A 27,549-nucleotide genomic window follows, 5' to 3' on the forward strand; every position below is an offset into this window, starting at 1 on the left:
AAGGCTTGCTTGTCTTCTGTTTATCTGGCTATCTCAGACCAGATAAAAAGTTTTTAGAAAGTTGTGTATGAGATGAAACCAGTTCCACTTGAGGGAAGAAGGAAATTACAAATGTGCGTTTCCATCCTTCCTTTCTTTGCCAAAAGAGATCTTTTCCTACTTAACCCTGTGTGCAAATACTGCGGCCATGGGAAACTTAGCTCAATTGATAGTCGTTTTGTCCAGTAGTGGATGAAGACTTGCAGGCTACTATTAAGCCCCGTGTTGTAGTTAGTGGAAACATACCTTTTATTCAAACATGATAGCTGCCCTTGCCATGTCAAAGCATCTTCTTTGCAAGGCACAGAATAGATCGTTTTCTCTGAAGACAGCTGAAGTGTAGAGAATCTTCTGTTTTCTATTTTCCTTCCTTTCTGGGAAGTAGCTTGAGATCGATCATTGGCAAGTGTGATAAAAGGGGACAGAAGTTAATAAATATCACCTTAACCTGGTTGGGTCTCCAAATCTGTCTTAATTTTTCTCTGTCCGTTTGACTTTTGCATCTATTTATTGAAACCATATGTGATTCTTTAAGCAGCATGCAGTAATTTGTTTGGAAATACAGAGCTAGAGATGTGTCTCTTTACTGGCTTCTAAAACAACTGTGAAATAAGAGTTAAGAACTTTTATACAAATGAATCTTAAACATATTGCAGATTCAGTTAAAAATAAATAAGTAAGTCTTTAGCAAGTATTTCAATAAGCTGTAAGAGTAGCTGAATTAAAATATTTCCACTAAAATTAATGAGCCAATCCTGGAATGCTTAGACTGACTCTTAAGTGTGCTCATTTAAAGACTTTGAATATGTTTGCCTGTCTGAATTTCTATGGAGCATTTTGAATGCATGACAGATTATAGTCTTCAATTATTTTAATTTGGTTTTCTTAATGGGCAAAATAGCTAAGAGCTTAATAATAAAAGACACTTACTGCTTATCATTTACATTATTTTATGTGTTCATTAATAATTATAATGGGTTTTATAAAACAAAAAAATCAACTCTAAGTCTCCCCAGGTCATGTTATTGCAAATGTTGTGTAGTATTCTATGGGAGGTTTGGGAAACCAAGTATTTTTTGAAGGGCATTCTTAGCTCCATACGTTATAGAGTAAGTTGGAGAACTTCAAAGGAAATTTATTTTCTAGTTTGCTCTGTGGATAAAAAATGCAACAGAGTATAAATGACCTGCTTTGCTTTCTCTAGATACATTCCCAGGCACTTACATATACCATCACACGGTGATGGGCAGAGCCAGACCATGTACGGCTCAGTGAAATCCTCTAAATAGCGTTTGTTAGGTACAGGAATACTGATGTTACAGTCCCGTCTTCTCTTCTGTAGGCTCAGTTCCCCTTGTTTGTTCAGCCTTTCCCTACACACCCGGTTTCCTAGGCTTCCAGGCATTTCCTTTACTGATATCTAAACAATCTCCATTGGGCCACTTTTTTCTGGCAATGTCGTGCTCCAAAAACTGTGAAATTTATGGACTCACAGGTGTCCTCCAATCTGCTGACCAGCCGGCTTTCCGTAGTCCGCATTGCCTCTGCTCCTGGCGCAGGAGAGTTACGGGGATCTGTGGTTCTTCTCGTCATCTGCTGGGATGAGAGGGCTTGTAAATTCAAAATCCCACAGCGAGAAATGGAAGTGCTAAGAGCAGAAGGATATGGATCAACAGGAGCAAAACAGAGTGATAAAATCTGGTACCTCAGAGGAGCTCATCAGTTGAAATTTTGCTTATCAGTAAAACTTGCGGGAGCAATTTAGCTACCCAGTTACTCCTGCTGGAGATGCATGAACCTGAAGATTTTTATCTGTAAAAGCGGTCACAACCACAGGCTGCTTTTGAAGCCCATCTAAATGTGAGATTGCTACAGAGGAGAAAGCCAGCTCTGAAGGGCTTAGCCCTGTATTATCTCAAGAGTTGCAATGTTAATTTTCACACAGTTTAGTTATTATATCAGAACCTGCAGTGGAAAATATCTATCTGTGAAATCACACCGATTTCTTCTGGTCCTGGGATTACTCTGTAGAAATGAGAGCTGCACCAAGCTCTTGGTGTTCTGGTTCTGAGTTGCGAATGTTGACTGCAGCCCTTGTGCTCTGGTTGGGATGGTGCATCACTGCTTCGAGCTCGGACCCCCCCGCAGCCCCCCGCTTTGCCGTTGGACTGTGAGGCTGCTGTGTCCTTGCCTGCCGCAGCCCAGCGGAGGTCTGGCGATGCAGGTTCGGTGCTGGCTCCACTGCATGTGCCCTCTGTGGATTTGGTGGCTGGTCCCGGAGTTCCCAGATGGTCCATTTGTATCTGTCAGCATCCCAGGGTTCCTGCGTGGAAAAATTCACCTGTATTCATGAGAGAGGATAGGATCAGGGGATTACATCTTCCACCGTAAATTGCCTTTCTGTCTGGGGCATTTTCCTTCACCAGTTTAACAATCCAATCTAAGCTCCATTCCCAAGGGGTTTTTTAGAGAGTAAAATCTGCTTTACAAGCAAATTCCTCTTATGACAGTCATCAGCCATCATCATTCATCTTGCTCACCTCATCGTACGCAGGGTTGTACCATGCCTGGTGCTGGAGAAGCTCAAAGCTCCAAGGGTTCTCCGAGTAAAAAAATGTATAAATGCAGCTAAGGAAAACTATCCTTCTGCCATCTGTTCTGTAACCCAGAACCCTGCATAACTCTTGACTGCATTATAAAAGGAAAGATAAATGAAAAATAATTCATGTGTATGTTCTCCAGTCAGAAGATTATCACACGGATATGTTACCATCTTCTCATTTCTCAGGCATAAATGAGTGAAAAAGCAACTCTCTCCTGAGCCAGTAAATTCCCCCAACCAGTAATTTTTTCTCCTGATCTAGTGAGCTCCTTGGGAGTAGAGATTTTTTCATTATTATTATTATTGTTATTATTATTATTATTATTATTATGGTAAACTGCTTCAGGAATGGTTTCAACAAAAGAAGTAAACCTTACATTGTATTCAGATAATGTTCTTAACTTCTCAACAAGATTTACTAAATTGCACCCTGGGAATTATGCAAATGAAACCTTTGGTCAAAATGTTACAGGATTATTGTAAAAAAAATTCTTTTTTTTTTAAATCTCATTAAGAGTGCTAAAATTACATGTTCCAATATAAAAAGCATGTGCCTTTGTGCGATTAATATCTCCCTGGTAGTAATATTACTATGCTTCATTGTCAACGGTCTTTGCACGTTCTGTGACAAGTGCTACTTCTTACGTGATTTTTCTGAACACTTCACATCCTTGTACTCTTCCTGGAAATGGAATCAAGTACAGGTAACAGGCAAACCATTGTAGTATGATGGCAATTAACAATAAATAACGAGTCATTGCTGAATATTTGCAGCATTTCCTCCATCTTTGTGTTGCTCAATGCAGTGTAATTATCTCATGGATTTTTCTTAGTGTAATTGGGTAAGTCATGTGGGTCTTATGATATATTTCATCTCCTAAATCTGCAATGATTTACATACAGACAGCTTAGACCCTATTAATGCTAATAAAAGTGCTGCAAGGACATCCTATAGCATACACTTTATTAAAATGTACATAGCTTTCTTAGAGAGCTTCTGTTTATCTGTGTTTCCTGAAAATAAAATATAGTGCCTTTAGCACTGAATATTTAAATCCAGCCTCCTTTTCCCTGTTTCTGTCTCTCTCTATGCATTTCTAATGCTTCTATCACAATGGGATCTGGGTACTATACGCAGCAGGAAATAGAGCAGAAAAATGTCCACGAAGAACTAACAGACTCTCCCTTTCCGTGATTCAGGTTAAAATTGCTTCCATTTTAGTTCCTTGGAGGGAGACTGGTTTGCTGGTTCTTGCTTGTGCTCAAGTCACGGCCATAGTTGAGCCGGGCTGGGGCTGGGGACACCCTCTCGGCTCCCGGAAAGCAAAAGGGCAGCAGAAGCGCAGATACTTTGGGTTTGGTTTTTTCTTTCCACCTTTGTTAAGGAAAAACTTTGTTAAGGGTGAAGGACTGGTTTTATCCTGACACGTTACAGGTCCTTTGGAGCTGTGCAGACACATTGATAGAGACAGACGTACAACTGTGTGTCCCAAGTTACCAGTTTTTTCCCTTTCTTCTTAATTTCTAAGATGGGAACCCCACACTGTCTCAAAGCTGGAGGTCCAGCGGCGGCTTCCTACGTTTTCACTTACCTTGAGCCTAGCTGCAAACGTGTAGGTGGTGGGTTAGAGCTTGGACTCCCTGACTTGAGCTATACATTTGCACAGACATTCACATAAATTCAATTTTCAGCCCTTTCCGCCTGGCAGGGTGGAAGCTGACTTTCTAAAAATGAGGACTGTGGACTTCGGTTATTGAACCGTTGTTGAGTTGGTTGCCATCATTAAAACCAGAGTTGTAGAAGCAAAGCTTGATTTTAATACACTCTTTTTCACCCACAGATTTGCTAATGAAAATTGGATTCATACCAGTCTAATTGGGTCCCTATTACAAATACCCACTGGGCACACAAAAACCTCTGTAAACCATTGTGTGCAGCATGAGGGCATTTTCACAGTGTCCCCAGTACCTCTTTTAAGTGATTATACCGGTGTAAGTCCAATCAGTTTTCCTTGGTATTAATAGCCTAAAAAAGCAGTGAATCCTGCAGAGAAAAGTCAGATGAAACTGTCTCTATTCCCTGACCTTCAGCTCCAGAAGTGTAGGTGCAGCACGAATCAATCCTGGCAGTGTCTAGTAATAACTGACATTATTAGCCGTTAACGGGAGCAGGCTATTTGGTGGAGGTAGCACAAAGAAAACAGTGTACAAACTTGGTAATGATCTGGACGAAGGCATCAAAGGAGATTCTCAGAGCCAGGGGATCTGATATTATTCTGCACCGACACGTTCAGCGTCTTGTCAGCCTCCCGCGTCAGGAGAGAAAGAAATAGCGGTAGGTCACATGCAGGAGGCGTGCGAGAGCAGCCCGCAGCCCCGTCCCAATTCCTTTGCCTGTCAGACGAAGCCTCCTCTTCCCTTGGGAAGCGACTTTTGCTCCCCAGATTGGGGCTGCTTGGGGGGCGCAGGGGCCTCCTGCATCCTGTTGAGCCCACTCAGGCTCCTCTGAGCGTGCAGCTGCCATAGCAGAGATGCTAACATGCACTCAGCTACGAGATTTCTATTATCTTCCTACTACTTCGTTGTATGCATAGACCTGTTAGGGAAAAATTTATGCACGTCGCTTTTACGCTGCCAAGACAATTTGTGATGGTGCGGGGGGCGGTGGTTTATTTGTACCTTGCACTTTCTTTCAGGAATAGTCATGCTGTTGCAAGAACTTCTTTCAGCATTTGATCAGAAAATTAAATTTGGGTTTAAAGAGGTAGTTGGGGTTGCTAGGACAACATATTAACCTCCCTTTTTTATTCTCTCAGCTCTGTATCCAAGGTTCATGTAATTCGACATGCTGCATTCAGTTTGTGGTGTTGTTCTCAAGGTATGGGAGGGAAGGGGTTTCAAAAGCAACGTGCCAAACACACTTTTCCTCAACAAATAGTCAAATGAGATGGTAACATCCCACCGGGCATTCCCAGCCTTGCCTTGTCAAGCCAGCAGGGTTGGACAAAGAGGGAGCAAACAGCCCTGTTCTTTGAATTGCATGGGAGTATTTGTGTGCACAGTCACAGGGACTGAGAACATGATGTGGGAGCTTGCAGACAGCGTTTTCAGAAGTGATTAATGGCTGGGAGACTCTGGGTATGGCTGAACAATTTGGACACTTTAAGGAGACTAGGATTTCAATAACATGTAAACAGCACTTTTTTGTGTTGTAGGTTCTTCCACATCTAAGGCAAAAAGTCAGAATTTCAATGATTCCTAGAGAATCGTCATGAATAAAAGAGGAGAAAAATAGCTGAAAATATGTGGAATACACTTTTCCTGGCTTTTCCCCAAACCTTTGGCATACAGCTCCCTTGTCAAAATTGACAGCGGTATTACATTTATGCAGCTTTCAGGCTCAGATCTTTGAAGTTGTTTAAACATCCATATGGCTTTTGTCCAAAGCTTATCGACTGCTGTCTTTGTTATTTCATCCAGATTCGTTCCGATAAGGACAAAGAGATCCATATCAGATACAGCATCACTGGAGTGGGAGCCGACCAGCCGCCGATGGAGGTCTTCAGCATTGACCCTGTGTCTGGCAGGATGTATGTGACTCGCCCGATGGACAGAGAAGAAAGAGCTTCCTACCACGTAAGCATGAAACGTCCTGAGTTTTATCTAGGTTCACAAGCTCAAAGCAAAACTCTACCAGAATTGTTGGGTTCAAGAAGGGACATGCAGCTTTGAGAAGACCGGGATCTTTGTTCACAATCAGAGCCCAGTTCACAGTTCGGACTGGCTCCCTGCGTCAGCAGAGACCTGAGGAGCTGGCTTCACAGAGGTGCTCGGGCTTAGCTAAGAGCACAAGTCTCAGTCTCACTCTGCCGGAGCAATTGTGTGTGTGTGTATGGAGATGCTGGCTTTGTTTCTACTTTCCTTTAGTGTAAAATTCCTTTAGTCCTTGCTAAATCAGCCAAACCGATGTAAAGCGGCATTAAACTGATGTCCTTTTTGGACACAAAGTCGGAGTCATTTGTTTAAAGTGGTGCAACTTCACGCTGCTTATTAAATCCATGCAAATTTATGTGTGGACTGAACCCCCAAACCCATGAGAAACCAAACGCTGCATTAGCATGTCTTGGGAAATTACTAATTTGAGAATCATTACTGCAGCTAAACATGCAATAATTGGTATAGTCATTTTTCATTTTAAATCACTAGGAGATGTTCAGGCAGTATGATGGGGGTGTGTCAGATAGGTTTTTAAACATGCAGATAGACTGATATTAAATATGAGGAAATTAATTAAGATTAATTATACTCAAAAGTGATGCCTCACGCTATCCTAGTTCATAAAATGCTCTACCTGCAGAATACTTAGAGTCTAATTGGCCATTATGTTTTGATATAAATCCTAGCCCCTATATTGCCCAGCGTAATTGCACAGCAGATACAGTCCCACAAATTGCTAAAAAAATGTGTTGCACCTTGCATGATAGCCCTGCAAAATTTCAAACACTTTCTGCATCTGCGCTTTAGTTCTCTCCTGGAGTGGTTGTGAAAGGTTGTTTCATGGATGGCTTTGTATCAGCATTAGCCACATCTATCGGCATCGTAATAGCCGTTCCCAGGGATGCTGTAATGTCAGTGAAACAGTACGGGTCACTTCTGCTGACACCATATTCCTAACTGCGCCGTCAGAGATGCACATTCTGTCAGCTTTATCAGGTATCCAGTTAACCATGTTGACACAGCTTCTGGACTGGGGTGGAAGGATAAAGAAAATAGATTACCTCTTTAGTTGGGTGGAAAAAGAGATTTCCCCTGGGTAAAAGAAGATCTGAACGAAAATTATTTTATCCTCAGTGAACAAGAACAATTATTTTGTTTGTTGTGCCTAGGAAAATATGAAGAGAGGTTGTTTTGAAAAAGGAATATTTGAAATACGGCATGTGTCATCTCAGCGTTGTTGATATTGTTTCAGCAGTGCCAGGTTATTATAACAGTGTAGTCAATAATACAATACACAAGCTACCACTTTTGATGGAGCCACTGTGATGTCTACTATCAGACACTCTCAATCAAAAACATAAGATGAAAAAGATTTTGTCCTCCATAATAACAAATTGTGTGCCCCCTAATAACGAACTTAGCCTACTGGTTAAGGTGACTGGATAAGTCTGCCGCGTACGCACCGCAGGATTTCCAGCCTTTTCTGTTCCTTTCAGAAACCTTGAACTAGTGACATCCATATGTAAATCAGCATATTCACACTCTGAAGGTTACAGGAAGATGTAGTTTATAGAGAGTGAATAACTGATAAGTATGTTACAAGACCTTAAAGACAGCAATAGTAAGTGATAGAAAATCTTTGTTAGCAGAACAGTAGAAGGTGATGGAGAATATTTTAAGTCATGGCTGTAAACAACCTTTAGATCCTTCAGCCTCAGTAGCAATGGATTGGTGATTTATTGAACCATCAATTGTTCATTTAATAACCTTTTACAAAGCATTTATAAATACACCATGCACAAAGCAATGACCCAAGCACTAGTGCAGAAACTTAGAGTAGGAATGGACAATCCTAGAGACTGGAAAAAATTAGGCCAGCTTCCAGAAAGAAGATACAGTCCAAAGCCTTGGCTGTTGCAAGTTTTGGAGAAGTCAATGAATTTATGCCACTTCATATAGCTGAGTCTCTAATTGAAAGGAAAGGCAGACTTGGAGCCAGGCCTACAGCGAGTACTGGAGGAGCAGTGACTGAGGTGTAGGCTTGGATCTGAACTGTAGAGCTTGGCCATCTTTAAAGTGGTTTGACATCTGCGGTAGAGTTTTCTTTAGCTTGGGTTAGTAGCTTAGCTCTTCAGCTGGGGAAAAGGATGTCAGTGGAGCTGCAAGGCAGCATCCCTGGTCCCTGTTACCCAGTAGGACATGGGCTTCTTGTCCGATACGGGCTTGCTGCTCTGGCTGAAGATGGGTGCATTTATACAGCTTCAGGTTTTCTGCAGTCCTAACAGAATGAAGTCTTTTCAGCATCTCTGTCACTGTTGAGTGTTGTCCTTGCTGTTTTCATTCCCAGGTAATCTAAAAGCTAATTATAAAAAAAAAAATATTTGCAAGTGTTTGTGAGGCTACATATGAAGAGTTCCGTTTCATTAACTCCCACATTTTCAACACATATTTTCTTACGCATAATTATCTGTATTGCTTCAGGACTACCATTTTTAAAATACTAGTGTTTTAACTCTCCCCGCATTTAGCCAGCCATTTGTCTGATGAAGCCTACCTTTTTCCCTAAGGTGAGACGGATTTTTTCTAATTAGATCAGGAGTTCTGTAGCAGAACTTGCCCATACATTTTCAAGATGGTTCTTGAACTTTTAGGGAGGATCATTCCAAGTTTGATGTATGCAGAGATGTATATGCCTCTGGGACTCAGTGTCTGCCCAGTGCAGTGTGTGCTAGCATTCCTGCGTTAACCTCCCAGCACAACTGGCAGTGGTAGTGATCGCAAGGTAAGCTGAATTTTGGCCTCATCTGTTTTCTCGTCTGCGCTACAAACCAGAGTACAAACTCTCCAGGGACCTTGCAGACATCCCAGACGCAGAGTCAGCTGCAAGTATGAGCAGAGAAAAATGAGAAGGGCTTTGCAGCCACTTAACCAACACCACATTGTGGTGCAGAACTGCACGTGTTGCACTGAGTGATGCTGTGGGAGCTGCTCCAGCGTCTTTCGTGCCCGTGTCTGGGGACGCAGCCTTGGGGCACGCTCCCAGCACAAGCACGAGCTCATCCCCCCCGGCTTGCTGCCGTCTCACTGCGGCAGGCATGTGTTGTTGCATCTCCCCTTGTAGTCAGCCCTTAATGTTTATTGCATGCCAAATAAGTTTCAGCAGGTAGTAATATTTAATATGCATGAGTTCTCTTGGCCTTATTTAACTGCGTTCCCAAAGTCCCGTTCGTACTGCTGACAAAATTAGTGACTCTGGATGTCTTTCCTGATCCAGTCACCAGTTTCACATCAAGCTGCAGTTAGGCCTGGCAAGTACAAGGGATAGTAAATTGGCAGGTTAGTTTTTCAAGCACTGTTTTCAAAAGACATCAACATAAATGTGTGAGTAGCTAGTCGTTGCTTTTGATACTCAAGTAATGTGCATTATGGGGAAACTTTGAAGCAAGTCCTAATCCAGTCCCAGACATATTTGTATGCCTTCAGCATCAGACTGATAAAATACTGTCTCAGACATGGCTGCAGTAGAACAGGTGGGTTATAGTCTGAGAAGGAGTTGTCTGAAGTGCAAGGAGACAAAAAAGTTTACTAGAAATTAAGGGATACAAGAGCTAATTCCAGTATTTTGAACCAAGTTCTAGTGAGTAATGCCAGCCATTTGTGTCACAATACTCTAATTTGAACTTTTAATCACAATTAAGAGCACACAAATTAGGCATGACATTGTATGCTTATTGCTTAAAGGCTCTGTCACTGATTGATAATGTGTATTTGTATTAGTAGTATTAGTGCATAAGTAATATTCATATTTAACACAATTCACTGTGTTGACTTTGACTAACTACCTTCAGATACCACCAGCCTCCAGTGTAATCAATAATCATGATACTGAATCATTTGTATGCCAACAGCTACATTTACACTGGAAACTGTCAGTAGAAAAACCTCAGAGACCTGTGGTAGCTGCTGCTGAATACGATAGCAATGATTGTCATACTTTTAAACAATATTTGTTAAAGAATATCGAGCCAGCTCCTTGGCTGGTGTAGAGCAGAGCGATACATCAGCTAGAGATTAGCTGGCCACCTGTATTAATTTTTCAGAATCCTTTGCAAGGTATTTCATTTGATATTATTTATTCCTTCTCTACTCCTGTCACATTCTCCCTCTTGGGGACAATGTAAATATTTCAAACCAACTTTATAAATGTTTCTTAACTGTGTCTCCAGCTAGCCACCAGCTTCCATTTGAATACTCTCACATGACCTGTGTCTGGCACGTGTCCCGTGGCCCAGGTTGCGCTCACTGGCCTTTCAGTGGTGGCTTTTCCAGCTCTAAAGGACGTGCGTGTCTGACGGAGCACAGCCATCACATTTTGTGCCCTGCCCAGCGCTACAAAGCACCCGCATGCATCTGCTTTTCATCCTATCCATCACTCTACCACCAAAACACCCGCTTGGTCACAGGTGGCAGCCTGAGCTGCGGAGCACCACGTTAGACTCAAACTGCTTCACACAAACGAGTCCTCTCTCGGCATCTGAAGAATGACTCCAGAACAAAGCGTGTCGTCCGGCTTGAGGTTGCCTCATTAATACGAAGAGTAGGGCAGGAGAAGATTAATTAAGGAAGGGAAATGTAGTATCTGATCTGCCTTGGAGATACAGCTAGTTTCCCAGCAGACAGATTGCCCCACTGGAGTCCCTCCTCCCTTTGCTCCCTCCACTGGGAATGGTCTCTAACGAGGAATGGTCTCTAACGAGGAAGAGCTCCCATTGAGCTGAGTTTAGATTCAGCCCTCTGGCTCAAGCCTCTCTTCTCCCTCTGCTGTGGTTGGCCCTGACCACAGGGGAGCAACGTGTTGTGGAAGGATACGGAGGCGTTAGCGAAATGTTAAAAGAATATGAATATGTGCAAGCAAGCACAAGAGGAAAAAAGAGGAAAAGTTCGTTGAAGTCAGGCAAAAAAGTAGCAGAAGAGAGAAGAGGGGTGTGCAGAAAGGGCAGCAGTAACAACTGCATTGGAGGGCAGAAGAAGAGCAGCTATGGACACCCAGACACCAGCACAATCCAGGACACAAAGGCGCAGGGTCTGCTGCGCTGGGCGTGGGGAGCGGGTGCCCAAAAGCCATTAGTCAGGGCACCAGTGCCCGTGTCCCAGGCGCTGTCCCCCCTCCCATAACTCAGCCCGGGGGCTGGTGCTGGGCTCGGGGCAGGGGTGACACTTGCGCATGTCACCGCAGGTTTGATGAGATTCCTGCAGTCTTATTGAATCTTTTTTCCCCCGAGTGCAGGCAGTAACGCGTTTGTGGGTACAGTGCTTAGTGAGTGCAACAAGCAGATAGACGCGCATTGCTGAGAAATCCCTTACTCCTGGAGATTTCAAACAAAAGCTATCAAATGTAATTAAAAATTTGCGGGGGGAGAGTCAGATCTGAGGAGGAAGATACCAGCTTTGCTCTCTGCTTTATCTCTGAATGGAACCATTTCCGCTGCTGGAAATGCAGCATGAGAGAGCCCGGTGCTGCCGCAGTTTGAAGATAATAACTTTAATTTTAGCTCCGAATTACTTTTTTTCAAAGGCAGCCTGACCTCTGATTGGTGAAGTTATTGAATTGCTACACCTGACGTGATGAAGGATAGCTCAACAGGTGGGAGTCAAAGCAGTTTGTATGCAGGCAAGAAATGCAGATATTAAGAGCATTACAAGTCATGAAATACAAACGGTGCATCCTGTATTGAAAACGAAGCCAGACTTCTTCAGTCTTTAAAGAAAAAGTGCTGCTTAACCTCCTTTAAAAAAAATGTTTTTCTCCCAACTCATTTCACATGGCAGTTTGTTCTCTTTGCTTGATTAAGTGTTAATCCAGCCCATCCTAATAGCATGCATTTTCTTTTGTTAAGCTCTGGACTTCTGAACGCCATACATGAAGGAGAAAGTTGCATCAATCACAGCACAGCGAGAGCGAAAGACGGAAACCAGTGCTAATGCAATTAGCACATTTATTTGTCCTGCATCAGAGGAGCTAGAGACCTCCTTGGCGCAGGAGCTCTGACTCTCAGCAGCATCCCAATGGCCCGGGGAGCTGCTGGGAGGCACCAGAGAGGCCTCCTTCCCTCTGAAGGCACGAGCTGGTGTGCGTCGGCACGCTCGCAGGGCTTGTGTCATACAAAGTGCTCACCGTGGGGCGGTGGGCAGGTCCCCTGTCCCTCAGCCCCGCTCTTCCATCCAGCCCTTGCACCAAGCTCATGTCCTCTGCAGCCTTCATTCCTCATCCCGCCAGCCTCGCGGGATGTCACACCGCCGTCCTGAGCGCCAGCCCCGATGTTCGTGGCGGTGTGGAGGTTCAGCAGCGCTCACTGGTGCTGAAATGAAGAGGGGTGACAAACGAAATCCGCAGCGCTCGCACCCAGGCGATGCCCCTCCGCTGCCCAGCCATCGTCAGGGCTGCGCAGCCCTTTCCTCGCTTGTCTTTTTTTTTTTTCTGAAGCCGACATCGGCAGCTTGGTTCAGTGCACACACCGTTTAGAGTAGCCATCTGTTCCCTTTAATGAGAGAGCTATCCATTTTTTTCACCTGATTACTGATTGTTCCAGACTATTGTTGATTGCTTTGTTTTATTAATTACTCATTTTGACATGCTGTATCTGTCCCTTTTGTTCAGAAAACAGATGCTCTTGTTTTCGAGCATTATTACTGATGGTTATTGCTAATAAGATAAAGCCGCAGTTCCACTTTAACTGAGGACTTAACACTGTGGCTCTGGTTATTGTAATGCTTCATCACTGGCTATTTTAGTTAAGGCTGAGAAAAATATTTCATTCTTAGTGCCGCAGGGGCTCTCATCATTTGAAGGAAAGGGACTTTTTTTATGTCTTTTGGTGCATAAAGCAATGGGGTCGGTAGCTGTTGCTGTTCCTAGAGACCGTGATTAACCAAAGAATAAACAATGCTAATGCCATTCTGAAATGTCTTCACTTATTAATCCCTGTTATTGTGGGTATGAAAGCTGCAGGTTCCCATAAGAAACCTCTCAAGTCAAACTCATTTCCTTGCTGTGTTTGGAACTAAGCAAAATTTGCTTTTCAGATTGTCAGACAGGGTTCACCACGTCTTAAAAATTAAAATATAGTGGTCTATTAGCGCTGAAGGAGATAGCATCACTACACCAGAGTTGAAGTGTTTCCACTGACAATTGCTATTTTAAAATATGATTTCAATATTATGTTAAGTCTTGAAAAACTGTCTGTGTGTAGAGTCTAGATGGAAACCACGTTGCTTCTTTCTGCTGGAATTAGATACCCGCTCAGTTCAATTTTGAGGAAGTATTTATGAGGTGAAGTCAATTCCTACAAAACATGGTCTCGCATTCTGCAACAAATCCAATTGCTGATATTATGCTTTCATTGTGCTTATTCCCAGCTCCGGGCTCATGCGGTGGATATGAATGGAAACAAGGTGGAGAATCCTATTGACCTTTACATCTATGTGATTGATATGAATGACAACAGACCGGAGTTTATAAACCAAGTCTATAATGGATCTGTTGATGAAGGCTCTAAACCAGGTACAGTTGAAAAAAAGTCTTAAAGTTATCACAGGCTTTCAAACATTAATCTGGCATGGTGGCTTTGCCTCCTCTGGAAATAGAGGGAATGTAGGAGAGATTTGCTGTTGCTGGCTCTTTGTTGAAGACAGATGGGGGTGAGAACAATCTAGCTGGTATCTCTTTCTCTGGATGCAGGGAAAGTGGAGACTTGGGTTAGAGGGATCCTGGATCCTGGTGGTCCCTTCCTAGACATGGAATTTGCAAAAGCAGCAGTTTTGTAGAGTAATTCTCTGTATCGCCATTCTCATATGCTCGTTACACATGTACAGGGCTGTCATTCTAACTACAGAGTACTGGAAGCAAACCCAGCAGCGGCCTTTCACTGACCCTGTGCCTGAAATGCTGAATATCTGCCTCCTTGATATGTAATCAAGTCATTTGCAAACTCAGTATCTGGCACCCAGTCAGACTCCAAATAGGTCTGTGTCCCAAAGTGTGAAGAAAATACTTTCTTCTTTGGGGCCTGATGCAAACCCATTGAAGTGGGAATATTCCCACTGAAATTGCTGGCTCATCCTCCGTCCCCATGGACTTTTCTTACAGAGGGTGAAATGGGGAAAAACTGCAAGTAGAATTTCAGAAAATTTATGGGTGAAAATTAGTGAGGGTGTAACCTGTACACAGAATACAAGTGATGATTTTTATGTGAACGTGTTTATATGCTTGGAAAAATACAGTTATAAGGGTCTTTAATATTTTCTTTTCAACTATATTGTTGATTTGTTGTTTAAGTACAGTGTAACCCTGTGGTTTCCAATGTGGTACCAAGGTTGTTTTAGCTTATTGCTGAGCATAACCAAGACGAGTGTATTCGTTCTTTAAACAGAAATTACACTGTGAAAACTGTCACCAGTACATTTGTAAATCTACTGAAATTGGAGGGAGATTTTTACAAGACAAATTTTATCCTCGGTTGTTTGCAGCTGAGGGGTTAAATACTGCGTGACTCTCTTTTGTGCCAGCAAACACATATCATGGCTTCTCCGCTGCCTGAGGTGTCACAGGAAAGTCTCTGGTGGCCACTATTTTTAACAAGGTGATTCGCAGTCATGATTGATGGTCTTTTCAGCATTGTGAGGAATGGGCTGCTGTGGTGACACGTAGTGGGGACAGAACGTGACATTATTTTTGAGGAAAGAATAGGTACAGCTCCCTTCCTGATATGCTTTGGGTGGTACCGGCTTCAAAGTGCTGATCCCCGTCCTGCTCGGCAGAGGGGACACAAGAAGTCCCTGAGCTGATGGCTCTAATGGCATCTTCCCAGAGGATTTTCGGGCTTTCATTTGAAGGCCCCTTTGGGGCATATCAAGGTTTGAAGATTGATACAACATTTCCATAGCAAATCAAATGTCTTACGTCTTATTCTAGGACAGATCAATATTCAAAGTGTTCCCAAATGTTTTAACTAGCTCTGCTCATTTCTGTGAAGGAAGCAGTAAATTGCATCCTTTTCTTGTCTGAAATCCAGATAAGCCTTTGAGCTATTAAATCAGAATAGGATAACTTTGCCTACAAAATACTTGTGCCTCTGCTTCTACCAGTGATTTTTGGTATTCTGTATCCCAGGCTGGAGTGCTTGCCTTTAAGGCAGGTAGGTAGAAAGTAATCTGGTTTTATTCAAAAGCAATTACATTTGTCTTTGATGTTTTGGGGTTTTTTTTTCCCTCTTTCCTGTTTAATCTGTATTCTTTTAAAGGTTTATATTAGCCTTGAATTTCTGTTCTTTGCTTTTGTAGAACCTCCTGGGAATGTGGGTATCTGAGGCCCTCATTCCAGGTACTTGGCAATAAACCTGATGTTGTGTCTTTGAGAAAGGGATAGAGAGGTCATAGAGTTACCGTGGATGTCTGTGTGCTCCTCCTTTGCCCCCAAGTAATGTATCCCTGTTTCGTGTAGAGACAAGTCTAGACAATGTATTTAGCTAAGTGTAGATCTTGCAGAGATTTGGAAACTTTTTTATAGTTCAAGATGCTTCAGACTATTATAATAACTAAGGAGGTACCACACCAGCCTTTGCAAGAGGAAAAATATGTGGGCAGAATTCATGATCATTTGCGGCAGTGGTCGACAAATGAAAGACATTGCGTATTTTTAGAGGTAACAGCAAAATGTGTTCAGTATTGATTCAACAGTAAGTTATATATGTATATGCATCTATAAACATGTAGATGCATATGTGTGTATATCCATGTATAAAGTACAGATTTGCTTCAAGCAAACTAAAAAATCTTGTTATATGTTACAGGAGTTCAGCATTCATTTTCCACTGTTCATTGCTATTGAACTATGCCTGAGGACTGAAAATGCTTCCCTGGATATCCTATACAATTGTTATTTCTCACATCTTCCATATGCCCATTTATAATGGCTGTGATTAAAAATGCAGTATTACTCGATTACCACAGTATCTGCAGTGTTCTTAATAATTCTGCACACCTCTTATGAGAAAAGTAGCTGGAGTATTAGAGTATCCCAAGTAAATGCTGGCTCTGAGGGCAGCTAGTGTGAGCAGCCAGTGACTGTTTGAAGTCAGTAGGAATTTTGCCCAGATCTAAAAAAAAGAAAAAAGGGACATATGGAGCTCAAGTTCTACCCATGGAAATTTTACAGAGCAAGACCGTCAAAAATATGCCGTTGAGCACAGACTAAGCAGGGCGCGGTGACCTTGAGCTGCAGGGAAAGTCCCTGTAAGGCTTTAGCAGGATCAGTAGAGCAGATCCCATTCCAAGTGAAGAGGAAAGGGCTCTGCGGTGCTGTCGCAGCGCAGCCCGGGGTGCGGGGCAGAGCGCAGGCAGCCGGTGGGCAGGCGCTGCAGGCAGGGCTGTGCCTCCGGAGGATGCTGCGCCACGACGTGCAGCGTGGTCCCCTCCTCGTAGCCGGGATGCAGTGAGCTGGAAGAGAGCACCGTGCCTCATCTCTGACCCTGTAGGACAGCTGTAAATTGTGCCTGACCGTGGCAGGGGATGGAGGCCAAGATGTGATCTTCTGACTCTGCAGTGAATAAGCCAAAAGGAGGTAGAATGAACCAAGAAAAGGGGAATGCAGGAAGGATGTGTACTCCAGCCTGCAGCACCGTGTGGTACTGCTGGGCACTTAGCCTCCCACAGAAGAACAAGTTTGCTTTAGCCTAAAATACAAATATACTTCAAAGTGGATTGTCCAAGAGCTGGAAGAATTGGCAGCAATGTGAAGAGACTCATTAGAGACAGGCTGATGGGGTTTAAGTGCAGGGGCTTCCCAGACTGCGGAGCACTCAGACTGGCTGGGTTTCCAAGGAGCGTGCTGTCTGCAGTGTGCAAGTCACCTTGAAGCAACCCTTGACAGGAATAGAAAAGAAATCATCGAGTATTATTAATTATAATAGGTTGTTGTTGCTGGTTAAGATTATAATAACTTAATTGAAATAGTGTCTTACACCGTAACATCGTGTTCTTGAAATCAGGAGCTCATTCTTGTGGATTAAAGTTCTCTGTAGTGTGAACATGTGTGTCACAGCCTGACCTCTTTACATCCTCAAATGTGTGCTGGCTCTTAAACCAAATTGCATTTCTTTTTCCTTTTCTGATACTCTCTGGAAAACATTTTAATGCATTTCTAGCTTATCTAGCCTAAGGTCATGCAGCTGGACAATTTAAATGTGTAAATGCAGGCCTCTCCAAAAATGCAGAACAGGAATAGTGATGCAGGATTTTCTTTTCCACAGGACCATCTTTCTTCCTTACTCTCCCCCTCCACGAGTTGTTTTGATTTAAAGCACCACTGTTTGAAAATGTATCTTAAAAGACCATGTTTTACTCATATTGAATAATGTTCTGCCTCTTTGAACTTTGCCTCTATATGAAGAACACAGCCAAGTTTTAAAAATGCAGCTGCAAGCTCGAGCTGAAATTCCCCTGGTCCCTCTGGCAGCCTTAATCAGCAAAGTTCTCCCGGCGCTGCAGAAGTTGCTTTTCAAGCGCTGATAAAGCGGGACGGGTTGCACAGCTTCACTGCCCAGCGCTGCCTGCCCTGCGAGGATTCTGCTGCCCTTTCAAAGCCCACGTCCCTGAGCCGCACCACGCAAGCTCCACCGCCTTTTGGCAGAAAGGAGCTGGGGTTTGGAGGGGGGGGGGGGGTCCCTCTGCACAACACCAGTTCCTGCCTGCCGTGAGCCCAGCCCCTGCACTTGTACTGCTGGGCTTGCAGCATCCCAGGGGTGTTCTTGGGGAGTGCTGTTTCAAAAGAAATTCTACAGTTTCCAAAAAAAAAATTGCTCAATAAGATAGAATGAAATTGCTTAAATGTAAAAGAAGAAAGGGAATTTAATCACAAAACGAAAATGTGATGGAGAAAGATTATTTTCGTCACTGCAGAAGCTTGGTTTTGATATAACGACCACAAAAGGTAGCTTACGGTAGGATGTGGATGTCTTACTTAACTGAAGCGTTCAGTTCTGAAAAGGTCAATGTGAAATGCTCCGTAGTGACTCGAGTGCTTTGCTCTGGGTAGTATCTATTTTGTTTTAACAGAAAGATTGTCAAAAATTAACACATCTCTCCAAAACAATTTGTTCCTGTCAGAATGGCCTTTTCCATTCCCATTCATCCTTTCCAGTTCACTAACTCTCTGGATACATCTTGGTCCCTTTCAAGTCAATAGCAGAAGTCCAAGTGCTTTCTTTTAAACTAGGGTTTCATCCAGCTCCTTCTTTCTCGTGGTGTTGTGTAGGATAGTTTACTCCTGCCACCCTCCCTGCAAGTGGTGTGAGAGAGTGCTAAGTATGGACAGTCCTCCAAAATAAAGGAATATTAGCATTTCTTAGATGAGAAATGTTGTAATTTAAAATTTCCCCATCTCCTCCTGATTTCATGGAACTCTGATACAATAATTGTTGATAGCGTGCCACGTGAAAAATGAAATAGCTGGGAGCCAAATCTATATGTGGCAAATTGAGTTAAAGAAATCTCATCAAAATAAGCAGTATATAAAAAACCCAAGGATTTTTAAAGCCGATTATTCTACTAGTGTCCCAGTTTGTTTATTTTATTTCTACGCCAGCAGAGATTCCCTCAGAGATTAACACCATGGACTAATGCACAGATGGGGCCAGAAACTTGAAAGTCATCTGAATATTAAGAATTTAAATCTTTAGCCTCAGTGATTTGAACAGAAAGCCAATTATGAGGCTGAATTAGTTTTCAAATTAAACTGCAATTTAAGGCTTGTGAAATTAATCTTTTAAGGCATATAGTTGCATTTGTATATTTATATACATATATATATATATTCATGTGGAGAATTTGGATTCTGCGTTTCTGACTTGTTCCTTTTCTCCAACCTGACAGTACGGTTCATAAAGAGATGCCTCGTGTCCTGCAGGTTGCTCTTTCAGTGGAGGAACAGGGTGGGAGTTGCCGGCAGGGGAGGAAACGAAAGCAGCAACACCTGAGATCTGCAGAGAAGATGCTTCATTTTTTAAAATGAATAGGACACCGAGTGAAAACCCTTTTTTCCATTACGAACCATTCCAAAAACGCCGTAGTGCTGCTTATAATTAAAATGTTCAATATTCTTTTACCAGCTTTGGAGGTAGATTGATTTTAGTTCTCTTTATTTAGGAAGGTCCTAATTCAACAGAGCACCTGAACAGGTTCATGGACCTGGGCTGACTCGGCTGCTGGCAGTGACGTGGCACAGGGAGGCCGGGGTGTGGGCCAGGTGCCCGTTCCTCTGAGAGCACTAGAAGCTAGAACTGATGCAAATGCCATGTGTTTCAGAGAGATCATGTAAAGGTAGAATCTTAAGAGCCAGAGTGGGTCTCAACAGATTCTTGCAGTCGTCCCAGAGCTCTTCACAGGTTGGGTGCATTACTTCTGGGTTCATCACAAGCCTAAATGCATGCATCAATGCAGTGCCATCTTCTGCAGCTTGGGTAGGTGCTGCTCTTATCCTTGCACTTCACATGTTATTAAAAATGGCTTTGTCCAGCCTGACTCTATTCTCTCACACATTACTCACAGACTTAGGATACAAATATTCTTTTTTAAGTTCTTTTGCTCAGCCGAGCACAATTTTAAGATAAGAAATTGTTTTTCTGCAGACACATGTGGTAGTGCTTTCCATGTTGTAGTGCTTTCCATGTTGTTTCGAGGTGAGTGGTTATGAAATCTGTGCTCTTAATTTCCTTTTCAGAAGCATGCAGTCCCGAGAGCAAGGGAGTGAATTATAGGACTGTAGGTGAGAAAAAATGCAAATCCCCAAACTGATGGTTTTTCCCTCCAGAAAAAATGGCCAAGTTGATATAAAGAAAAAAAATGTGGAAAACATGTTCTGAGACCAGTCTAGAAGGGAGTTACAACACCGCAATAGTCCTTTCTCTGCCTCCTTTTAACCAGCAGTTAGAAATAAAATAGTATTATATTATTATAGTGTGTATATATATTATAATATATATAGTATACTATATGATATATTATTATAGTATTTATTTTATATTATATGATATTACATTGCATTATATTGTATTACATTATAATATATTAGTATGTATATCTATTATATTACTTTATATTATATTGTCAAAATTCAAGGATTGGATTCAAGCCTTGCGGAAGCTGTGTTAAGTTTCAGGTTTTGTGCAGCCGGGTCTGCAGGATTTCACTAGTTGCATATGCCTTCAGTTAAGCATGAAACCGAGCCATACTTTTAAGCACAGTTTGGAGATGGCGTTCAGGATATCTTGTCCTAAGACACACTTTCTCCATTTTTTTAATTTGCCTCTGGGAATCGAGAGGATTCATCTGCAGGAGCTCAGCCAAGCTGAGGCTCATCGATTTATGCAGTCAAAAGTATTTGCTCAGAGGCTGAATGTGCTTTTGCCCATCTTGAAGTTTTACTTCTGTTATTTCTCTGTGGTACACGGGGTCTCAGTAGGCTGCAGGCTGCTGTACAGGAGTTATCTTCAAATCTGGCCATGCCCATGTGTATGCTGCATTCGGTGCATCCATTCATTTTCTCTCTGGAGATATTTATTTCATTTTTAACAATAAAAAGGTATTATTTCCATTCCAGGTGACAGCAGCCTCTTCGACTTGCTCAGTCATCTCTCCAGACCCACTTGCTCCATTCTCATTAGGTTGGCTCTTGCCTTGGTTGAGGCTGAGAATCTGATGTCTCCGCTAATTAGGAAGTGGCATCCTATATGAATTAGGTTAGCTGCTTGAAAGGTCAAAATTTGCCAATGATTACAAAAATAATGATAAAAGAGAATGACAGTAGCTATCAGTTATGACTGAAAGAATATCATTCAGAAGGAAAGTGCTGTTTCTATTTAGTTTTCTATCTAGAGCATGTGAGATGCAGTTAAATTGTAACTTGATTTTGAAATCTTTGCTTTTCTAGCATGCTTTCCGTTCCTGAGACCTTGTTGCAATGAATGAAATCACTTAAAGGATGAAGTGTTCCTATTGTGAGTAGGGGCATGAGATTCCCATTCTCTGTGGGGAAGAAAACTAGATCAGGAAACTCTTCTGAATTGCAAATTTTATTTTTAGGAAATGTTGTAAATTTTACACGGCTTTTCAGAATTTAATCTTTCCATCAACATTACTGTCTTCTTCTATCTAGCGTCAGATGCAGAGTATTCACTGAGGGAGCTTTCCAATTTGGAAAAAAAAAATAGGAGGAAGGGGAGGTTTCCATTAGTACAAAGCCATTATTAACTTGGGTTAATGAAGATCTAATGTAATACGGCCATCACCACATGTCTGCACATAATGATTCAATCCTTTTCTATGGGGGAATGATTAAATTAAGTATCTTGTAGGTCAAAATTAGACTGAGAAGGTTAACCAACCTTTAATGATTCTGCAACCATTTACCAGCCATTAAAAAACATAAACTGTAAGATAAAGCTGAATAGAGAATCAGCGTTATCAGTAAAAACTGGATGAAGTTTTAGCTTTTTCTCTTTATATCACACGAATAAACAGAGGGGATTGTATATTTTTATAGTGATATGTGGTATAAAGGGCAAAGCAAAAGGTTTTTTTATCTTTTTTTATTTGGATTCCTGGTAAGTGCCCATTAGCTCTTTCTTTTAACATGCGTTAAATCTAACTGATGGATATCAAACCAGCTTAGAAAAATGGTAATTATAAAGCAATCGTAACAAAGACTTTGAGAGCACAACTGTGCTAAGATATTGTTGTACGCCTTAAAACCGTGAAAACTCAGTCCTCACGGAGAAATGAAGTTGCATAGATGGGAGAGCAGAGATTGCAGACAACGTGATGTGAATTAGCAGTCCTTGGCATGCTTTGGGACCGTCTGAGCTAGAAAGAATTGAGCTGATTCTCAGATTCCAGTGTGATTTGGGGGAGACATTTGTTTACGACTGTGTGCTTATCTGCTTATACATACACAGGGCAGCTATCTTTCTTGTTTTGCTTCTTTTTTTACTTAACATGTACAGATCGAATGAGATATAGTGAACCTAACAAAATCTTTTTGCAGTCTTTTACAAGCAGATGCAATTAATTTTAAAATTGATCAACAAAACTGAATATACAGGTTAAAATTATCTCCCTTTGCTTCCATCCCCCCAGATTTTGTAAGGTTTTATTTTGCCTATCGTGTAGAAAGCTTAATTAATCTAATGGGAATATTTTCCATAAGGGATGCTTTCAAGCCTCTCTCTCATGTGTCTTATCCATTGTTAGACTGAAACAAAAATACCTCATTTGACAAAATAACGTCTAGGAGATTGTGGTCCCTGGGAAATAAAAGAGAATGCATTGTGAAGTTGCAGATTCTTGGGATCTTGCCTTTTACTGATAGATCTCCTTTGTCATGCTATACATTAATTTTAATTCAGGTGATATATGAACTTGGCACATTAGTTAATGAAAGGTAATGCACAGTAATCTTGTCATCACTAGCTGTGCATGATAATTCAATCTGCTTCTCGGAAGAGCTGTTCAACATGCAACAAATTTGATTTAATATTGACATGATGTACTAGGTTAGGTATTTTATTTAACATACCGTGTGCCTGATTTGATGCAAAATGTTTTTCTTTCAACAGGTTATCTACCTGAGTTAGTAGGCCAGGTATGTCGTTTAATACAGTTATATCAAACACCGTCTGGACTGGGTATTCGTTATGTGATACACTGCACAGACTGGGGCAAATTCCCGAGTTTCGGCACTTCATGCATTCATTTAATGTTGTCAGCGGGCTTGAGAGCAAGCCCTTCAGAGCTGAAAAATAAAGCTAACGCTTCTCTCACACACTGAAAGCATAAAGTCCCTCTTGCCCCGTTTATAGACCTCTCTTGTAGCTCCATCACTGCTGGCAGGGTCTGACCCAAAAATGGGAGAGCACAGCGTGGGGGTTTTGAGTGTGACTTGGAGGAGTTTTCCCAGTGTTTCTGGTCTGTAGTAACTGCCGCCAGTCTTTGCTTGGTCTGGTTAATACTTCGATTTCCACAAAACGCATACACGCGTCCTGCAGGCCAGATTGGGCAGTCTGTACTTTTTCACTTAAACCCTAACAATACCAGCCTCAATCCTCAAGCGTGCGGTCTCCACTGTGTATTCGCCTAATTTGTGTGGTAGTAGGGGCTGGATATGGAGATGTATTTCCTTTATTTTAATATAAAGTATATGAAAATATATCCCCATGCATAGGACATAGAAACATGACATTATTTGCTTTTATAGCAGGTAAATTATCATGAACCATCTTAGTATAGTGGAAGACTTTATATAGCACCCAGAAGATGTTAGACACTGTAGCAGTATATATCCACATTGCTCTATGGAATATTCTTGTGCACAGATATATGTTTATGTCATTCACTGCAGCACACGGGTATCTGGAGGATACATCTTGCTTAAAGACAGACTAAATGTACAGAAAACTGAGTGGAATGTAGATGGTGAGTGTAGGTTACACCAGCAGATCCCCTGGGAGCGCTGCTCGGGAGCGGTACCCTCAGCGTGGGTAAGCGGAGACGCCCTCATGCTCTTATTCTTGGGTCAACATTGCTGGGGGGGGGACGTGTGCACATAGGAACGGGAACGGACATATCAGCCACCATCCAGACTGCAGAGAGGAAGAGGTAATTTGCAGCCGGTTTACAGCAGACTGTGGTCAGACGAGCAGCCCCAGGGAGCAGCGGAGAGCCGAGGAAGGAAGCGGCTGCTGCAATTCCATCATGCGCTGCAGAGTGCTGCAGCCACACAGGGCCCTTTGCAGAGGACGCTTTATTACGTTACAAGTTAGTAATTAATGCCAAGTTCCTCTCTTTATTTTCTCTGTGGTTGGGTTTCGTAATCGAAATTAAAGATATGAGATGGGGAGCAGATTAACTCTTGAAATACAGCTCCCTCATGCTCAGTTCATGACTTCAGAGACATTTGTCCAGTCCCATCTCCCTTTATGGGGATGTAGGTCAAACGCTGTTGAAATAGTCCTTTTTTCAAGAGCAGATGTGCTCAGTACAATGCTACACTGCAGGAAAGAAGCAAAAAGGTCAGGGAAGGAGTGAAGGAGACCCTACTATACGCTCCATCCACAATATAGCTGCTGTCAGCTCACCCCATGCCCACCACAGCTGTAGCCTGTTGGGTTCCCCTGCCAAGTTTGGAACCCACCATCTCCCAGAGGTCCCGATTTATTTTGGAAGCTACAGCGCAGTCTGAGAGATCCCGGATAAGGAGGGACCACAACTGCGGAGTGCTCTCGTCTGAACTGAGTAGCCCCAATAACTTTCCTTTCTGAGTTGTTTCTTGCACTAGAAGTGAATCATGAAATACCACCTGTTTTTTGGAGTATGTCCTAAGAGTGCGCCCGTCCTAAAATAGATTCTGTTTTCCTTTTCCACTTCTGTTTTCATTAGCCCCAGGTTTTGACATTCTGTTCAGAGATATTTTCAGTATAGAATGCATTAAGATAACATAAATTCCAAATCAAACATCTCATTCAGCATATTTACTACTTAAATTTCTCCTGTATGTTTCCCCTGCACTTACCTAAGGGTTGGCTTCTTTTTTTGTATCGTTGTCTCATCATAACTGGTTTTGTAAAAGAGCGAAAAAAGAATGCCTGAAGAGAAAGGGGAAAATTCATTGCTTGCACAGCCTTTTTTCAATTCAGTGTTCCTTCCCTCTCCTGAAGTTTATTGATCGGGAAAATGTTAAAGTTGTTGAATAGTTTGTTTTCATTTCACAAATGTGAATCAGGATTATTGCAGAAAGATAGGAATGTATTCATCATTAGAATTTGCTTTACACATTCATTTATTTTTTAATCTATAATTCTTATTGAACTAAGAAAACTCACAGGGATATGTATCACCACAAAGAACAAAAAGAGCCTGATTGAACCAGATGGAAGGAGATCAGCAAAGCACTTTCCACAGTGCAAAAATACAAACTTATGAGGCCACTTCTTGCTAATACGGGGAAACGTTGTTTTCCCAAAGTTGGGGAAGATACTGGGGGGATTGCCTATGTGTCGAGTGGCTTAAAGACACTTGGCTATGGTACAAAATTTGGGCATGCTGCAGCCATTGGTAGATCTGCCCATTTAGAGCATGGGGTATGTTTTTAAACTCTCTTGCAAACAGATGCAATCTTTCCAGCTCCGTACTTTCGCTGAACTGGAAGCTTGGTAGCTTTGTGATCAAGCTGGGGATCTGAGCTTATTAGATGAGACACAATGCAATGCTGATGTAGCCACATGTCCTTGAGTTTGCCAGTGGCTCACATCTAACCAAGTGGGCAGAATGAGCTCAGCTCTTTTTGTAGAGCAACATGTGGCTCCGTCTTGAATCAGCTCAGGTTCTTGTTGGGACCACTTTGCATTTCCTCCAGCATGGCAGGCTCATAAGTTGGTTCATCCTGTTCAGAGTTCCCGAATGAGCAGTGTTCAAGCAGTACCTTCCATCTTTCCATTGATGCTGTTGGGTTTTGATGTTCACTAAAGGAGATTATGTCTGGTTTCAGTGTCTCTCTTTGCCTCCCAATCCTCCTTTCAGGTCTCGTATCATTAGATTCATCCACTGTTGCAGATTGCTTTTTGTAAGCAGTATGTGTCTGCCCTTTTAGTCATTCCCTCCTACCAATATAACAAGCGTAAAGCTGGGCCCTATGAGCTCTGGGGGGTCACAGGACCATGCAGCTGCAGGAGTCCATCCAATCAAGTAACATCTTTTACCCTCATAATGATAATTTCCCACTTTAGCAGAACACCCTGCTGCCAAACTCCAGTGATAATGAGCCTGTCAGTGCATCAGTGCACTCCCAACAGTATCTAGAAAGTAGGGATTGTTTTTTGCAAGGCAAATGAAGACACTGATGATTAGCAAGAAACAAACCAATGATTCAATACATCGCTGGCCGCACATACCAAATCATTGATTTTCTGTCCTGCTGGGCAGCAGCTGTTCCATTTGCTCTGCAGAAATGTTTTTTTTTCTCCAGAAGGGGCCGGAAAGGTGGACGTTTCTCCAAGAACTGGAGGCAGCAGGCAGTTGCTTCCTGCACTGGGCATGGGCATGTGGATGGGGTCCTTCTGAAGCCGCTGAGAAGTCTGATGGGCTTTCCACTATTAAACTCTACTTCTGAATGCATGTGAATGCAGTGATTGGATGGGAAAAAATCTCCTGTGAGAATCTATATGAAATTGCAGGACAAAAAATGCTGCCCTAAAACTTACAATCACTGAAAGAATTAGAAGTTAATCGTAGGTATCCTCATATGACTTCTCGCTATATACCGGTTATGTGTAATCGGTGTCCTTACAGATCATCTAGTCTCAGCAGCGTTGCTATTTTCATAATCCTTGCCTTGCCTAGCTGGATGGATTGAAATGGGATGTCTACCCCGCAGCATTTCTGAGTAAAATGCATGACCCCAAGTCAATGAGACTGCAATCTGCTCTGCAATGAGATAGTCCTGATATTTTGTCTTCTCTTGTTCCAAGGTACCTATGTGATGACAGTGACGGCAAATGATGCAGATGATAGTACTACAGCGAACGGGATGGTGAGATATCGAATCGTGACTCAGACCCCACAGAGCCCATCGCAAAATATGTTTACTATTAACAGCGAGACAGGAGACATTGTCACTGTGGCTGCTGGACTTGACAGAGAGGTGAGTTTAAAGCCATCATACCAGCTTTCCCGTTGTTGAGGGTTGCTGACTTGCAAAGTCCAAATCCTGTCTCGAATACAAAGCCTCTAAAAGTTTGAGTTGCAGCGTGGAGATCATGGTCTTTGCTTCTGCAGCAGCTGTGGGGCATCGTGCTTTGATGTGATATTTTTGTCTTGATCCATATCAGTCGATGAAACCCTGGGAGAATCTTCAAACTCGTGAAGCTGATATTTTCCTTGAATAAATTTGTACAACTCAAAGGTGTAGCAAATACTCCAGAAGGACCAGGGGGATGAATAAAGTGGCGTTTATCACCCTTCTGTCAGGGGACAAATAAATGCCGTACATCTATAGCCCTTTCTAGACCTGTCTTGCTTAGTTCTTTGCATGTCGTCTTTGGAAGCAGTTACACAGCCTACACTCAACAGACTTTGCATGTTTCGTG

General features: G+C 42.4%; 1 protein-coding gene across 1 annotated transcript in view; it reads left to right on the forward strand.

Annotated features, from left to right (window-relative positions):
• Positions 1 to 27,549, forward strand: part of CDH4 (cadherin 4) — a 459,818-nt gene that overhangs the window by 351,764 nt on the left and 80,505 nt on the right. Inside the window, exons 5-7 of the mRNA XM_075166642.1 lie at positions 6,122 to 6,277; positions 13,775 to 13,919; positions 26,932 to 27,104. Of these exons, the coding sequence (XP_075022743.1) occupies positions 6,122 to 6,277; positions 13,775 to 13,919; positions 26,932 to 27,104 (474 nt within the window). The remainder of the gene's footprint in view (positions 1 to 6,121; positions 6,278 to 13,774; positions 13,920 to 26,931; positions 27,105 to 27,549) is intronic.

The sequence above is a fragment of the Calonectris borealis genome, chromosome 17, assembly GCF_964195595.1.
Source record: "Calonectris borealis chromosome 17, bCalBor7.hap1.2, whole genome shotgun sequence".
NCBI classification, from domain to species: domain Eukaryota; kingdom Metazoa; phylum Chordata; class Aves; order Procellariiformes; family Procellariidae; genus Calonectris; species Calonectris borealis.